Raw genomic sequence first — 17,794 nt, forward strand, 5'->3', positions numbered from 1 at the left:
CTCCAGCCCATTACACCAAAGGCTCTCTATCCTCATCCCACCCAGCAGTCTGTCTGCTAACTGGCTGTCTGGTCACAGCAGCTCTAATTGGACTCCGATGGGTCAGCCGCTGTCCGTGGTGCTGATGTGCCACTACAAGCCCCGTCCGTTCTCTCCTGGCTGCTGATTTCTGGTGTGCGTGTGGTGCGTGGGTGCGCGTGGCAGCGTGTGTGTTAGAGCCCCCATATCATGCTTCTTAACCACACACTCTCACCCATACTGACTCTAAGCTACATCTTCATCCACAGCCTCTGTGTGTAATTATGTTGTCAGGAGTTCAAGCCATTTCCAGCAGACTCACATGAACAGGCACAAGCACGGCGAGGTTCACGCACGCACACACACACTCGCCGACACACCAGGCACACACACGCATACAAACACTCATATGCGCAACGCTCCCTCAGGATTTTAGAGAGCAGGAAAGTGTAGAATTAGTGTAGTAGTGTGAATCTCCCGCTGGGAAAGGGGGGCCACTGTGGCAGGGCTGAACTTTTTTTCTTCTTTTTAAAATGATTACCTGCTTCCCTCCTTCATGAAACTCTACATCATCTCTACATCTTAAATGTGACGTTTTTATTGTTACTCCTGATGTGAACTCTCTTATGTGACACATTTGACTCCATTAATGCTGCATTTGCGACATTTTTCTCTCTCACCCCTCTCTGTCCATGTCTCCCCCCTTTGTCTCACTCCATCCCAAGCTGAAAACAAGCACACCTTTCTCAGGCAAGGTGTTATTCCGTCTGCAATTTGGTGCTTCTTCTGCATCCACGACGGCGGCAGAAAACGACACTTCACGTGCTCTCGGGTGTGTGCAGCGGCGGCGGTGGCACAATGTTTTATGCATGTCTCCGAGCTGTATGGGTACGGATACAAAAACCTGGACGGTCATTAACTGACAAAAAGCCCCGCATTGATTTTCGTCAGTGTGATTTAAAAAAAAAAAAAAAAAAAATCATTTCAGTGGGGTGAAGTAAGATGAGAGCGCAGCAAGGGGGTGGAGGATGGCTGCTGTTGCCATGGTTTCAGGAGATAGCCATTATCTCTGTGTAGTTAGAAGCTGACCCCTTGCCTCTCTCATTAGCTGAAGTGCATGCCACTGAGTGTTGACTAGAATCCTGCCTTCCTCATATTCCCCCTCCTGACCCCCTCCCCTCACCCTCCCGTCTGGCCCTGGCCTGTCACTCAGCAGCTCCACAGATGCTTTGTGTTCCATCACTCACATTCCTAGAGGGAGGGGGCCTCACATGGAGAAATGAGGTGTTAGGAGAAAGAAACACACACGCAAACACATACCCGCAAACGGGAACACATGTGTGCGTGCCGCCATGTATATGCACAAACTGACAGCGCACACGCATGCAGCGCTTTCAGCCTGTCTCCTGTAATAAGCAGCAAGCGGCTATCTCCCCTCCAGCGGCCGCTGCAGGCAGCCGGCCTGGGTGCTCTCGAAGCTCTGTCCGTGGTGCTGAAGTAGCTGCTTGCATCATTACTCCTCTCTGGCATCTACAACTCCAATGCGAGGTACGAATGTGGCTGTGAGTGGCAGATAGCAGTTCAAGCAGTCACGTAAGGTGAGTGGGAAAACAAAAAAAACAAAAAACAGACACCTAAAAACGCAGAGGAGAGCATATTGTTTTCTCCTGCGGCAGGCTGTGTGGGCTGAACTGTTGAAGCTGGAGCTCTGAGGTGCAAATGAAGCCTTGACACAATATATATAATCTAATTCCGCAGCCTATATCTAATGTGCAGTGTTGTTTGTAGTGTCGCGAGGCTGTGGAAGCGCCTTTTACAGCGCGGGAGTGTGAGGCCAGACCTCAGGGTCCGTTCTGCCAAAGACTGCTTCGTATTCTGTTGCCCTAGACAGGCAATTACACTGTCATCTCTGCTGTGCCAAGCTTTGATAGACACCCAGCCGTATGGATACACACACCCAATCGCACATACACACTAAAATACACAGACACATCCCCCCCGTAAGGGACCGCAGCCACAGAGAATTACTGCGTACGCTCCAACGTGCATCACGAGCGTGCACAGGCACATACTGTACACATGCATCATAACACACAGGCCGTCGCACTAAACCCTTCACACATTTATGCACACCTTGGCACACACACACTCACATCCTGGCCTTGACAGCAGAGCAGGAGAGGCAGGCGACAGGCAAAGATGTCTGTTCTTCTATCCCTCCTCCCCTTCCCTTACCACATCTAAGGACTTCAGTGAAAGTGTGAAGGCCTGTCTGATTGCAGCTCGAGCTGTGAGCACCGTGTTTAAAAACAGGAGGGGAGAACAGAGGGGGAGCCATTTTAAAATCACCTTCTTTCCCTCACTGGAGACAGACCATAAAACACCACACAGAAAGGAAAATGAGAGGGGAGCAGAGATGCTTTGGTAGCAGGATGGGGGGTGAAAAGGAGTAAGGTGGGCAGATGTAGGTACTGAGAGGACAAACTCGGTGTATATTGAATATTTGATGGTGCTTAATAAAGCTTTGGTTGTCTTAAGTGGGAGCGAATTATGTTAGAGAATCACCGGCATGATTTGATTTGGTTGAGTGGAACTCGAGTCAGAGCACTCTGCATTCCTACAGAAAGACATGATAATAAAGACATGTTAATGTAAACATGCATGAAGAGTGACTGCACCGGGACCTCGGCTCCCTAACGTGAAAAGAGGAAACATTAGATGAGCGGTGATGTGCATGCAGGGCTGCCTACACACACACTGCCTCGTCCCTTCAGTGCTTCATCCTCACACTGAGTGATTCAGGGCATTTGTTTCTTACTGCTGCATCCCTAAACTGTGAGAATACCCATTTAAATGCAGACCACAGGAGGCACGAAAGGAGGAATCAAAAAAAGAAGAAGAAAAAAGAAGGGCTTTCTATTTCAAACCAGCACACAGATGGTAAACTTCACCAGCTCAAGTTGCTGTGTGGGCTTGGGTTGGCATGTGAGGGCGCAGTTTGAAACCCAAAGTTCATGTCAGGGGTCAAACCAACCACTGCAACACATAGTGTGTCTCCTGTGGCGACTGATAATGTCACTGCAGGACAGCGCCAGCAGGACACAGAGAGCAGTATGGCCACAACCAGCTCACTTCATCTTCTCATAGATGGAGGAGCTATTGTGGTGTAAACTGAGTGCACAACAGTTAAACACACTCACAGAAACATGTACACACATATATGGCCCATGAAAACCAAAGTGTGTCAGTCTCTGTTTAAAGGAAATAAGAAAGAGAGGGGAGATGAAGAGAGAAAAAGATTTAAGGGACAATTGCTCGGTGCTCTGCGTCAAGCTATAGCTTTACTGGGGTGGGCTGAGCAGGGAGAGAAAAGAGAAAAATGGAACAAAAGGCAAAGAAGCGGCGCAGAGATGGAGGCATCTCAAACAAAAAACGCCGGTGCAATACTTCAACCCTCATGTAGCCAACCTGTATTCGCTCTATGTGCGAGGAATCTACGGAAATATTGATAGACCTGCATGTTCGTGATCGATATCTCATTAAGCACAATTGGGAAGACGGATGCAGCTTCCCTCTGACTGCTAACTGTGGCTGCAGCTGATGAGTCGGCCATTAGACACACAGTCTGACATCCACAATGGGCTGAAGCAGCCATTCTCATTGCTAGGCTAATTGTTGACGCCGCTGGTAAATTAGGGGACGTTTTATGGTCGGTGTCATTCGTAGCACGGTGATGAACACGCCGCATTAACAAACAGACTAAAGAAAGCAGTTGTACTTGTGAAAACAGGCCTGTAGTGTCTGGTTTTAATGTTTGCAGACAGAAGAGAAAAAGCAGCATCACTCTGCAACAATACAAATGACTATTTCCTGTCTCCTCCTTCCCTTCTCTTAAATCCTGGGATCATATTCCAACATGTGTTAAAGAACTGGCCGCGGCCCAAACCCGACTCACTCCTGTTGACAAAGCGCACCCGCGCGACGCGCTCCGGCCAGGACGCCAAACAAATCAGTTGACGGCATTTAAGCTCATAACGCAGATTTGTGAAACGTGGACAGCTGTGCCATTCAGGCTGCTGCGTGGGCCGCAGCTGAAACAGATCTGAGCAGTTCAGCCACATGCAGACTGACAGTACAATACAATGCAGTATCAGAGTGTAGTAGTGATATGTTATTCTGCTCAGAGCAGCCCTCGAATGCTGACTCACTCTCTGCTGGGGCCTACTACACCAATAGCCCTAAGCTGTCATCCACACAACAACCTCGCGCTGATTTTGACATACTGAACAGAATTTCTTGTGCACATATTACATAACTACATCATCATTCACTTCTTATGATAAACACTCATACTACTTAGAGAAACTCGCTCTACTGGTTAACTGCTGACCCTGGTGCCGGACCACCTGTCCCGTCTCAGCCCCTTGGACAGAACTCAGACTAATCCTGACAAATCTCAACACAACGTTTCATCCTCTGTCGGAATTTCAGAGCAAGCTGAGAAGATGGAGGGAGAACAGAGCGACGTGGGACATTTTGAGACGGAAAAGCCTCTTTTGGACATGATTAGAGAGCTAATCTAACAACGACGAGAAGCCGGCCGAGAGAGAGAGAGAGAGAGAGAGTGAGAGAGAGAGAGAGAGAGAGAGAGAGAGAGAGAGAGAGAGAGAGAGAGCGACATGAGAGGAAGCGCCGCCGTAGCGTGGTGTTTTTGGATTGTGGTCAGACGGCGGCTGAACCACCCATTCACAGGACTGCGACTGAAGAGCGCTCGAGATGATGAGCTCCCTTTGAGCCGCAATCAAAATGCTGCTCGGTTTTGTGGGCCGATGAGTGTGCAACATCAAACACGCTCTCCCTCTCTCATTCTCTTCCCTTCATTCTTATCCCCCCCTCTTCATTCTTCATGCATTCAGTGGATGCCTAGCAGCTGCTGGTAATTAAAGGAGTTTAGAGTCTCACACCACACTGAATCAGAGGAAGAAGAAAGAGAGTAGAAAGCCAGGGAAGACAGAGACGCCACTCCTGGCCGGCTCAGCGCCTCCCTCTCCCTCCCTCACATTCTCTCTGTCTCCTCATCATCACAAACCAAGCTAATGTCCTCCTATGTACCCAATTAGCCACCTTAGAATGGCGCACTTCAATGAGCATACACACAAACGTAAAGAAAAGGGGAGGGGGGGGGGACAGTGTTTGGAGGAGAAGAAAAGAGGATGGTTATTGTGGATGGCAGCTGTAAAAGGGGGGGGGGGGGGGGGGGGGGGGTGATCAAAGCGAGGGGTGTTTATGCGTGGCAAGCCAACCATCTCTGGAGTGTGGAAGAGCTTATTCCAGAGGGAAGAGCGTCTAAATGGGAGCTGGCGCAGCAGTGAGCCGCGCTGAGCTGAGGGGAGATGAGCGGCATAGCTTAGACGCTAGCTTCGCTGTGGGGGGGGGGGGGAGCGGGAGGTGCACGCAAACGTGGGAAAGGGGGGAAAGAATTTCTAAAATCAACAATGGCTTAGGGATGGATGATAAGAAGAGGAGAAACGGAGGGGGCAGAAAGAAGCGGCAGCGATCACAGCTGTGGACGGCACCATGGCTGGCAACAAATGTAATTTTGGGTGTGTGGGATGATGGGAGCTCTTCACCAGAAGGGCGCAGCTGCTTTTCTCCAACGGTATTCGACAGAGACTTCCTTCTGCTCTCGTTATGTTGCACATTCACACAGACCTCATGCTAACTGATGCCATTACATCTATTATCTAATTTGACTTTGCTTGCCTTCAAAATCAAGTGTAAATTTCTGAACTTCTGGGTCAATTAAGTGTCCATTTTCATCTACTGTCTTGCAGGTAGAGGAGATCTATAGGACTCACCTCTGTAGAGTAACAAGATTACATAATTAATTGAGCACCTGCAATTCTGACACGTCATCTCATCTCATTGCTGCATCACACATAAGAAGGCATCAGCTGCCGTCTGGATTTGGAGTTATGTACACCCCAGGCCCCCCAGCTCTTTTTATGCATTATTTTTGGGATTTCTTAGCAGGAGAGGCGTGTAATTGTGAGTGGCAGCGTGTCATGAATGCTTTGTCTGCAGTGGAAGAAGCTCAGTCAGGTACTGCTATGTCAAGGTGGATTATAAAATCTGTTTCCGTCAGTCTTTATTGCATCTTTTCTTTTCCATTTGTCAACTTTTCCACCTCATTCAGGTGTATTTTTTGGCAGTATTTCAATTTTTATTTGATTTTTGGTTTATTATGAGCAGCAGCAAGAACTATCTATTCTTCTTTTAACTTCTCTCCCTCTCTGCAGTGACTCAGCCGGGGCTGACAGGGGTCCTGCCACACTCATTGCAGGGTCAGGACAGAGAAAGGGGTTTTAGGACCAGAGACAGGTGGCACGAGGGTCTGCTGTGTTCAGAGAACAGATGGCTGATCTGACACGAATCGGTGGGTGGGTGGGGGGGGCTGACCTTTTCTCCCCACAGTACAGTACAGCGGTCCACACAAGTGTTTGTGCGTGTACACAAAAATCGAACCCATGTGCACGCACTCATTCAGATGTGAGCCCTCACGCACACACACACACACACACACACAGATACACGCTCGAGAGGATATTTACACACCAAACAGCTGTTTCCCCCTCACAGCTGCTTTCGCCATAACAGCTCCAAAGCCCATTCACCTTTTAGGACCACCATCTCTGACACGGTGTGGATTCAAATTCCTGCTAACGTGACTTACTCCATTCCCTACCAAAGCGACACAAAAGCACATGATTAACAGCCTAGCACGGAGGCTAATGTTGTGGTAAATGATCCCTGTGTGAAGGCACGCAAACTGCAGAGAATACAGAGCTTTAGCCGGCCCCTCCCACACCTCCACACAGGCACATGCTGAATTACCTTGTCACTAGGCAATTATTTGTCCTGTCCTAGCTTTGGAGTGATGTAAATTACTTTAAGTGCACTTTGCAGGGGCCGCCATCACGATAATGATGATTGCGGCGGGGCTCTGACACACACAAATATTCAGCTATACCTTTAGAGAGAGGGGCTGCATTTAGGAGGGGCTGTGAGTGGGGAATTCAAGACACGGCAGCTAAGAAGAACTGCTTCAGAAACAAAGAAGGAGAGACGGAGAATGCCTCTCAGCTTTATGCTCCCGCTCTCTCAGTCATTTCATGTCACTTAAGTCGAATCCAAGATGAAAGTCTCATAGCAAAAAAACAATACAAATACATGTTTATTCAGGCTCTTTTTATATTTTTCTATCTGTTCTTTCCCTCATTTCTGGCTTTCTAGAAGTTTGACCTGTTGCAGTAACGTTTCAGCTCCAGCAGGTGTCACTCATGACTTCTGTGCTAATTCGTACGGCTGCTATTGTTACAGAGGGAGTTAAATGCCCTCTGACTTGCTCAGAACATGCATAACAAATATAGTTTGGCTCCAACAGTACTGGACCATGCCCATTAAACATTCAGAGGCACAGCAAAATGCATAAATGACAGCTCTATGCAGGAGAACTGGTCAAATCTTCTATTTTCATATATTTTTTCTTGTCTTTTCACTTTCCAATAAGCACACACTGACTGAGGATTCATTTTCTGTTAATATCAACATATGTCAGAGCAGGACAGCAGTCACTATGGCTGCGGCAAGTAGCTCTGAACCAGCTCTGCACCTCTGAGGCACAACTTTCTGTTTCCAGAGAGACACTGTCTCCTCTCCTCAGACTCAAACTGAGCTCAGATAAACATTCGGAGATAACTTGCCTGCCTTTGAGCGGGGAAGCTGATTGTCCTTTTGGGTGATGTTTAACAAAATCCTGCATGTAAAGTATCTGTAAACTGACTGGACGATGACTGAGGGATACTCACATATTATGCAGGACACACCAGCCGCAGTGGGGGTCTCCAGAGCTCAAACACTCCCCACAGGTCCCGTACTGCTCACATGACTCGATGGGAACTTGGGTAATCTGAAAGCACATGAAAAGGTCAGGGTCACGGTGCGGCATGACAAACATTATGCACAAAGCGAAGCCTCTGGCTATCATGTGTTTGTGTGTGCGCACTGAAGGAACGCTCATTCAGTCACACCCCAACAGATGACTGATATCACACAGATCCACACATATTTAACAAAAAGAAGAAAAACAAACCTCCTCCTTCATAGCCAACATTTAAATATGATGATTCTGTGCAATGTTATACATGATTCATCCCCATGTGTGCATCACAACAACATTAATGTTTTATGTTGACCTGATGTACAGGATGATGTGCCTCAAATGTCTGAGTGCACTGCGGCCCCGTATGTCGACGTGAGATGTCAACTGCACAGGCAACTGTTGCCTTTATCTGCAGCCAAAGAAACAGTAGCGAGCAGGTGGGATCAGTTGGCCAGAGAAAGCTGTTCCTCTGCCATCAATGGGCTCTTGTCTGCATCAGGGCATCTGTCCACCAAGGTGGAGCCTGTGCAAACACACCTACACACGGAGGAGCAGTGACAGACGCTTTTCTCAACAGCGTGTGCGAAGTCCAGTTTGATTAAAGAAATGTAAAATGTGTCATGAAGAAGTGATTATTGAGAACGGCAGCGCAGACTTCAGAGAAGTATAACTGCAGCAGAAAAAAGAACCATTACCACTGAGAGCAAGTTTATGTAAAGATCAACTCTATTAAACAAATAGATGGCTGCAAAACTGGGAAGTAGCTCTTAATGTTGTAGTGTACATTTAGAAATGTGAATGAACAGTGTGAAAATGGTATTTCAAAGCAAAACGTGCTGAATGTGTAAACAGCAAAGAATTTGAATAAGCACTTTCAGCGCAAAGCAAACACACTCCACACCCACGAATCCACACTAATCCACACATGGCCGTTGGACTACAATCATCTGAATAAAGAACAAACATCTTTCTGCTTGCGCGCTTACGCAACTGACATTAAACTTCCACAAAAACAGGGTTGAGAATTTACATATGTGGGAAGCACAAGAGATGCGTGTCAGCTGAGCTGCTGTGCGCCTGTTCCCGGCTACAAAACACGCACCATCCTTCTGTCACTTAAATATAAGCGTGTGTTTGTGTGAACCTAGCTGCGTCTGTCCGTCTGCCAGGCAAGGTTCTGCACCGCCACATGGCCCTCAGTCTGTTTGTGCAGCCCTGAGGACTGTGCGATCTGGAGGTCAGCGTGTGTCTATGTGTCTTTAAGCGTCCCGCGGGGCTGCCTCGCTCACACCTGCATCTCGCCGTGTCGGCGGGCGCAAACGCACACGTGCTGCCGCATAATGCGACACAAAACCGCCACCGCACGGCAGACGAACGGAGGCACGCTGATAAAGTGTATTTCAGAGTCTGACACAGATTAATTTTCAGTCCTGTCTGTCTTTCAATTTCCTGGCAATTGCCTTGTTGGATAATGACAGCAGACTCTGACAGTGTGTGCCCTGCTCAGCTCCAAACCTCGGGCTCAGATCAATGCCTAATAAGTGGCTCCTCTGCAGAACGTGGGGGAGTGAATGAAAGGTGCAAATAACACCATTTAAGTGTTTTTCGAATCCTGTGCAAATTGCCCACAACTGGGTGATATTAATTGCTGTTAGCACCGTGGGCTGGAATTAACTGTCAGCTAGGAAGAGATAACAGCTGGGTGTCCATCAAAGGTTTTTCTTTTATTACAATGAATCAAATTTAAAAAAAACGCAGACAGCAATGCGCCTGATATTGCGTGGCCACTGAAAAGTCGGCAAAACTGTCAGCTGCCCTGAAAACTCTGAGCTATACGTGTTTCAGCCTGTGTATTTTATCCGTTTTGTCTTCACTCCTTAAAAGCTCAATAACCCTCCACCTGCTGCCTGGTCCTAAACCCTGCGGCAACAGAAAGACGGGCCCAGGGGACAAAGAAAGCCATTGACACGGTGGGACATTGACAGTCGCTGCGCTGTGTGGCAGCTCCGCCGTCGACACTCCTGTTAGATTAACCCCCTGTCACCTCAACAAACTCTATTTGTGTGTGTGCGCGCGTCTCGCCTAGCTTCGGGACAAACAGGTGGTATGCTGTAATGAGCTGCAGACGAGGTCACATCAGCAGCAGAAGCTGCGACTGATGACAAACAAGCCCACCAGGAGCGAGATTTGGCGGGTGGAACAGCCAACTCAGTCTGTGTGCATCTCAAGTCTCCCAATCCCTCTTCACCCAAAAAAAGCCTTCAGATCCTTCCCAAAACACGTGCGAGGCTGTTGAAACTTTATAGTGCAACTTTCACAGAGGCCCAACTCCATGAAAGGGTTACAGTGTGGAGACAGCTGTCAGCAGGGGGGGAGGGAGTCAGGGAGTAGTGAGGGGGGAGCTGGGGGTGTCCCTTATGGAGCGGTGTCTAAAGACAGACAGACACAGCCCGCTGTCAGCTGATGCAGACTGAAAGCAAGAAAAAGGGAGCAGGGTGATATGGAAGAAGGAGAGCGAGGTAAACAGGTGAGCACGAACATGAGAGCCGAAAAAGCACAGAGTGTGTTTATGTCTGCGCTCTGTATAGTGTGTGTGTGTGTGTGTGTGTGTGTGTGTGTGTATGTATGTATTGATGTTTAGACCAGCGTGGGCCAGTAGTGGAGGTGGTGGCGGGGGGGGTGCGGGGGTTCACAGCAGCTGTTGCCCAGCACACGCTACAGTCACTCAACACAGCAGGGCTGCACAATGAAGCCCCTTCTCCCACTGTGTGTGCGTGTGTGTGTGTGTGTTTGTTTGTATGCGCAGCGCCATAACGGATGTGCAGATTGTTGCTCCCGTGTTTTCGAGGAAGACAAAGAAGCGCGGCGTGAGATCTGACGCTGCCTCCAACTTTCTCTGCTCTCTGCCTCGGCTTCTCGGGAAGGCATTCACGCCCACAGCTGACCGGAGCGAGCGCCGTCAGAGAGGAGCGCGGCGCTCCGGTAAATGAAGGCTAATGAAATTCTCACTTAAGATGACCTTAGCAGGGGGTTATTCAAGCAGAGGGGCTACGGTGGAGTCGCACACTGGAGCGACCTGTGTGACTGACTGACAGCCGCGGGTTAAAACAACAGCTTCCTCTCTTTCAAAGGCTTTTGCTGAATAGGCTTTAGCTTCCATTATTACTGCCAAGCCCTCACTAATGCCAGGGTGTTGTGTGTGTTACTGAAACCTATAGCTGGGGATTTGAGCGCGAGTATTAATACTCAGACTTTAACGTTTCAACGGACCTGATTTTTATGCAAAAATACAAAGTTGCTCCGAAGAAAAGCATTATTTCTTAATATAACCTGACGTGACTTTGGTGTAACGAAGTCTTCCAAATTCAACCTGGCACCTCTTGCTGCCATTTGGGGCCACAAACATGAGAGCTTTCATCGTGTATCTGTTATAAATAATGGATTTAGCTTATTTTTGTTGCAGCTGCGTCTCGAGAACAACAACTTCAACAACAACAAAAAACAGGGAGGTGACAGTATTGTCACAGGGAGGCAGAGAGAGAGAGGTGGGCATCCCACAGCAGACGCGCTGCTGCCTCTCCAGCACACAAAGAAAAAAGGGCCAGAGGATAAAATTCCCACTGTACGTATTTTCCGGCGTTATTTCTGGCCACCTGTGAGTGCTGACTCCATTTCGGCTCCTCTGCCCCGCCGCCTTGAGACCCGGCCGTGCTCGCTGCACCTCCCTGATGGATGGGGGCACGGGGGCAGGACAGGAAAAGAAGACAGAAAAAAGAAAGGCTGGAAAAAGGGAACGAGGGAGAGCAGAGCAGAGAGGAAGTGGCCCTTTGCTTTGTGTTCTGGTGAGACCTCGTCTCTGCGGTGCCAGATGTGCCTCGCCGCGCTGAGCGGGAGAGCGGGAGCGAGCGACAGCGAGAGAAAAATCCCACCGTCACCAGTAATGCAGAGGAAGCGATTTTGCAAGCTGTTGCCAAGGCAACAGGCCTGGCTCTGACCTCAGGAACACCCCCACATCCACCACCACCACCACCACCCCCCCAAACCTTCAGCAGTGCACGGTAAACAGCTGGCACCTCTGGGACTTCCTGCCACCTACACCTCCTTTTAAACATGTATAGACACACACACACACGCACACACACACTGGCAGCTCCCCTACACCCTATCCATTTTTAATGAGCGTTAGCCAGGCTACCACGTCACTGGAATGAGGCACATCGATCATGAACACAATACCCATTCCAGCAGAGAGAGAGGGAAAGTATGGAAGGGGTGTATGTCTGTGTGTGTGTGTGTGTGTGTGTGTGTGTGTGTGTGTGTGTGTGTGTGTGTGTGTGTGTGTGTGTTTGAGCAAGCCTGATGACAAAGCAGAGCAAATACTTGCTGCTGAATGAATGAAAACCAGTGAAATCTACACGCCCCTGAGTGTTTCAGCCTCACAGTGACCCTGCAGCCAGTGTTTCCTGTGTCCAGGCGAACCGCACACTGACGGCTGAGCCGCTTCCCTGACCGGCCACTCTCTAATCTGCTCTCGTAATCCCGCTGAGGCTATGCCCGAGGACAGCAGCCACGTCTCCCTTGTCTCTTTCTCGCTCTCTCCTCCTCCTTTTCTCATCCTCTTTTCCTCAACTCGCGAAATCCCTCCACTGTACTCTCTAAGACCCAAACAAATCCGCTCTGTAGTGCTGTGGCAGAGCCATCTCATACAGCTTGTTGACATCCACCCACAGAGAATGGCATTCTCTCACAGTTACAAAAACACTGGAAAAATATCAAGTCTGCATTATAAGCGAGGGCTAGCCGGCCCCTCTGGTGTTACTTAACCACTTTTAAGGCTGAAAATGAGAATAAATTACTTTTCTAGGTGTTTCTTGCAGCATGAGACTGAGGTCAGTCAGCGGTTCAGCCCAATCATCAATATCCATCTTTAGGCTGGCTGGCTCTGAGAGGAGAGGTGAAGGGGTTCTGTTGAAGTGTTGTGGCTAGTCTGAGGATAATCAGGCCTCGAGACTCACACCAATTAAACCCGGCTTGATTAAGGAAAGAACGGGGGCCGCTGGGGGCATGCGGGCGTTGATCCCTCGGAGGCCTCGAGTTCACTGTGCAAAGACACCACAACAGCTGGGAGCTTTGATGACGGCTTAAACCCCACATTCCACGAGCAAACGTGTAAAAGTAATTAATTACGGCCACATGTGCACGTAATGGCTGCACATAAAAATCCTGCTCGTCATGCGCGTGAAACGAGCACAACCTTGGTCCCCTGGAGACGTGCTGCTGCGATCTGCTGCTCTGCTCGGCGCTGAGCGGAGCTGCTTTTAAAACGCTTGTTTTTGTTGTTGTTCTTGTAGCAGATGTCAGAGGGCTCCCTGACAAGTTGCTTGAGAGAAACAAGTTTTGTATAGAAATACACAATATTGATTTTCTTCTACTGCATTACATTTACTAAAGAACTGTCTACAGCACTAATGCAGGATAGGTTTTGGATAAATGGAAGTTAGGACAACTCAATGGGAAATACAGTACCGACGCGTGTTAGTGCTTTCTCTGAAGGCCAGACCCTTTTATACTTGGTGGTTTTCAGAAAAACTGATTTTAAAGCACACGAGATAGCGTTCGGAATAGATATTACTCATTGATTTTAAGAGGCTAAACCTGGGAGGGAGAAAAGGCTGAGGCGGAATGAAATGATACCGCCCGTCTCATCTACAAACAGCCATACTCTAAAAATGATTTGGTGAAAAAACGGAAGCTTTTAACCTTTATTGTCGCAGCCAGCTCCCTCAGCCCATCTTTTCCTTATTCCTCTCCGTCTATTCAGCCACTCAAAGACGAAACACACAGAGGGACACGCGCACGCACACATTCATTTGGTTTATTGGATTTGGCCTGAGCTGCTAGATTTGGGTCAATTGAAAACATCAAGACAGTGCAGCAGCACAAGGCTGGGTTTAAAGACAGAATGAAAGGGGGGCGGGGGCAGGTGGGGGCATTGCAACGCAAACACAACAACCCGGACGGCTACACTAACTCACTCTACACTGACACTAAGACTGTGGCGGATATCTAGCCATCACAGTGTGATCGAGCAGAGCTGCAGTTTCCAAATCCCCCTGCCAAAGAGCATCGGCAGCCCACCGACACCCCCACCTCCACCCCGTATTAGCAGGCCTGGTCCCTGGCAGCTCATCAGAAGTAACAGACTGGTCGGAGACAAACTGCCAGGCATGAGAGACGGGGAGGAACAGGTCAGGCGTGCGCCTCCTGACCGCAGTTTGAACTCTGTGGCTGAGGGGACCATTATGTGTTAACGCTGACCCGGGGACGATAACTATGTATTTAAAGTGGTAATAATACACTTCAGCCTTTTTTTCATGACATTTCTTATGATGAACTGCCATTGTTGTGGCGTCTGCGGTGGAATTCATCTCTCTGCGCTGAGGACCATCTGAGGCAGGAGTTCCTGTCGGTGGTGCTCGAGTGTTTTTCCGTGCAGCCCTGGAGGCTCCTGTTGCTCAGGCTAAGCTCTTCTTCTGCTTGTTTAAAACAACGTGGTGCCAGAGGCGAAGAACACATACGCCACTGGACTTTCCCTAAAATCCCAGCAGCATAAAGTACATACTGTACACACTGTAATCTAATTACTAATGTAAAGGATGCTATGAATAGCTAATCTGCTGAATTACTACTGTGTGACAAAATTTAATTCATGCAAAATTGCGGCAGATTGTTAGAGAGCATATCGTTTCTGGAGGGATGTTTGTGTTACCCTCAGCCCCACGCCTTTAATTATTTAATTCAAGGCAAACATCTGTCTACGAAAACTGAAACACACGTTCATTTACTGCTCAAAATTCTACATTCTGGACACTATTACAGCAGCAATTCCCACCATCCCCTACCTCTCAGATAGTGCATCAAAATTTTACAAAGTCCTGTTTGTTTTCGGCATTTTTAAATATACATTTCATCACCTCTAAAAGCATTTTATCCGTCCTCTCTCAGCTCTGGGTGGTAAGTATCCCTTTCCCCCTGTGCAGTGCCCCCGTGCAAAAACACAGATAAACCCCCCCCTTCTCTCTGGGATGTGCTTTTGGACACACACCATGCAGAACACACAGCGCACACTTGCACAAACATTGGATTTCAGCAAGCGTCCCCCGGACTGATGGCCAACCGTATGGATTAGAGGCAAAGCGGGGCAGTGAGCTACACGGACGGTGGAGGAGGGAGATGGGACTGTATCAAAATGTCTGTGTTTGTGTGTGTTTGTGTGTGTGTTTAGGTATTACAGACTAGAGGAGTAGAGGGAGTCACTGGGGGATGTGAGGCAGTGGAGGGAGTGCAAGCATAGAAATAATGGAGTGAAGGAATCGACCAGTGAGGAGGATGAAAAATCCAACCAGTCGATACAGCGAGGAGTGTATCAATTATGTATGGCTTCAATCCTCTTTTTGGGCAAAGAGAGGAGGGGAATGGGTTTGACCAAAACGTGGGTGTGTTTGCGTGTTTCGACCGCACGTGTGTGTGTGTGCTTCGGCTGTGTTTTTGTACATACTGCAGACCGCTGAAGCCCTCAGTGCCAACAGCTTTCAAATGCTCCCAGAACTGTTCAATAACTTACACCAAAAAACGATGTTAAAGAAAAACAAAAGCAATGCGAGACATCTGATTTTCAGATGTCTTTCTCTTTGTCGGCCCATAACTGCATTTCTTCCTCCTAATAAAAAGCCTCAGTGGAATGCTGTGCTTGCTAATAACCTCAGTAAAACACACATCATTTATTTATGCATGACTTAACAGCTTCACTTATTAGCACAATGTCAAGCACAGCTAACGATACCTCTGCCGCCTTTACTCCTTTCCACATCTCGTTTGCACGCTCTTAGGCAAGGTAAAGATGTTACGATGGATACTGGTGATATGATCTGGAAGTCCTCGGCTCTTTCCCTGGCCCTTCCTTGCCTTTCTTTTCCACTTATCTCCCCATCTCTTGCACTACTCGTCCGCCCCCCTGTCTCCTGAACCCACTCCTTTCGCGCTCCCCTGTTCGCTCTTTTTCGCGGCTCCCAGTCGAGGTGGCCTCTTTGCTCGGTAATTCAGTCAGGAGGCTAAAAGGAGGAAATTACATCCATGCTGCCTGACCACTTTGAACTCTCAGCCCCCCTCTACCCTGCTTGCTCACTGGCAACTGGTTTAAAGGCCCACACTGACATTTAAGAGATGGGAACAGGGGCGCTGTGAAAGTGCCAAAGAGTGTTTGTAAATGTGTATGTGTAAGTGTGTGCACTGATGTGCAAAGGCAGCTATAAAAAGTGGTACACTGGCATACCATAGTATGCTGAGATAGATTTAACCTTATTTTCAGAACAATCAAATACCCCTTTATACAGAGATTAACACATTGCATGTTACACATATACATAACTGCGAGTAAGGTCTCTGAATTGCGTTTTTTTTCTGTCTAATGAAGGTCTATTTTTTTGTTTTTTTCCTGCCGAGCTGAATTCATACCTGGAGCTTTGCCTCCACTCAGCCACCATCAGACATCATAACAAACTGGGCGCTAATGCTAATGGTATAGTGTGTCTGAAAAGCAGCCACTTCAAAGCTTAATATGACTCATTAGCATTAGCAGTGGGTTGTAAAATCTTTAGTCACTTCTGGTAAAAAGGCTGAAGTAGAGGAAGAATGGAGCTGGAGTGTGCTTAACATCACTCGAGGGAAATGAATGTATATAAGGCGGAATTCACATAAGAGAGTTTGTTTCTATGAGTGAGTTTTTCAGACTATATTAACAACATGTTACTCTGAGTTACTGCTGCACTTAAGGCCTGCCTTCTCCTCTGTCACTGTCTCCCAGCATCTCTCGGTCTGTCCATGTCTATGATGGCCAAGGTCACGATGTCTGTCAACACACCAGTCTCATTCATTATTATATTTATTTATGTCTTTGCTCGTCTGCGTGCAGCCTTTTTGGCTGATTTTCTTGTCTGTCAATCCGCCTGTCTTCACCCATTTTTTACCCACCTGTCTGCACTGCTTGTCTGTGCGACCGTCTTGCTGTCTGTCACTTCACCGTACCTCTTTGTCCTCCGATGTGTCTCTGGCCTGTCTGTCTCGGTCCAACGTGTCTGTGTCTCTCAGTGGGATCCCAGACTGTCAATGCAGCCAGTAATGAGGTGTATGCTTCAGTCAGCATGTGAGGAGTTAATAAGGAAGCAGCAGAGGCCATCACACATCAACAGGCATGTGCGTGTGTGTAGGTGTGTGTGTGTGTGTGTGTGTGTGTGTGTGTGTGTGCGTGTGTGTGTGCGTGTGTGTGTTTGGGGAGCCTCCCTGGCACACTTACGGCTGTCTGTCGACCAACGGGGGTATTGATTTGGAGGGGAAGGCAGACAGAAATGAATTCTGATCCACAGAGGGACTCCACAGTGCATGTCTGAGTGTGTAAGGTTTTTTTTGTGTGTGTGTGTGTGTGCATGTGTGTGTAACAGTGTGTGTGTGCGTGTGTGCATGTTTGTTCTCTTTGTCTCGGCGTCTCTGCCAGTGTACATGATGTACATACAAATGAAGGGTTTGGTTACACCCCACTGCTCTCAGGGCTGTTGCTTGTGCATAAAAGTGTAAGCGTGTGTGTGTGTGTGTGTGTGTGTGTGTGTGTGTGTGTGTGTGTGTGTGTGTGTGTGCCAAGATGAATGTTTGTCTGTGTAAACGAGAAAGAGAGACAGATAGGGAGGAGGGGCATTGATAACTAGGCTCAGGTGGTGAGGGACACTTCATGTAATCCCAAACTGGGTGTGTATTTGTACATACAAATTAGTGCATGTGTGT

The 17,794-nt window shown here is 48.3% G+C and overlaps 1 protein-coding gene across 1 annotated transcript in view; it reads right to left on the reverse strand.

Moving 5' to 3' along the window:
• plxna2 (plexin A2) overlaps window positions 1–17,794 on the reverse strand; it is a 164,475-nt gene that overhangs the window by 65,879 nt on the left and 80,802 nt on the right. Inside the window, 1 exon segment of the mRNA XM_076742075.1 lies at window positions 7,887–7,987. Coding sequence (XP_076598190.1) covers window positions 7,887–7,987 — 101 coding nt within the window.

The sequence above is a fragment of the Chaetodon auriga genome, chromosome 10, assembly GCF_051107435.1.
Source record: "Chaetodon auriga isolate fChaAug3 chromosome 10, fChaAug3.hap1, whole genome shotgun sequence".
NCBI classification, from domain to species: Eukaryota; Metazoa; Chordata; class Actinopteri; order Chaetodontiformes; family Chaetodontidae; genus Chaetodon; species Chaetodon auriga.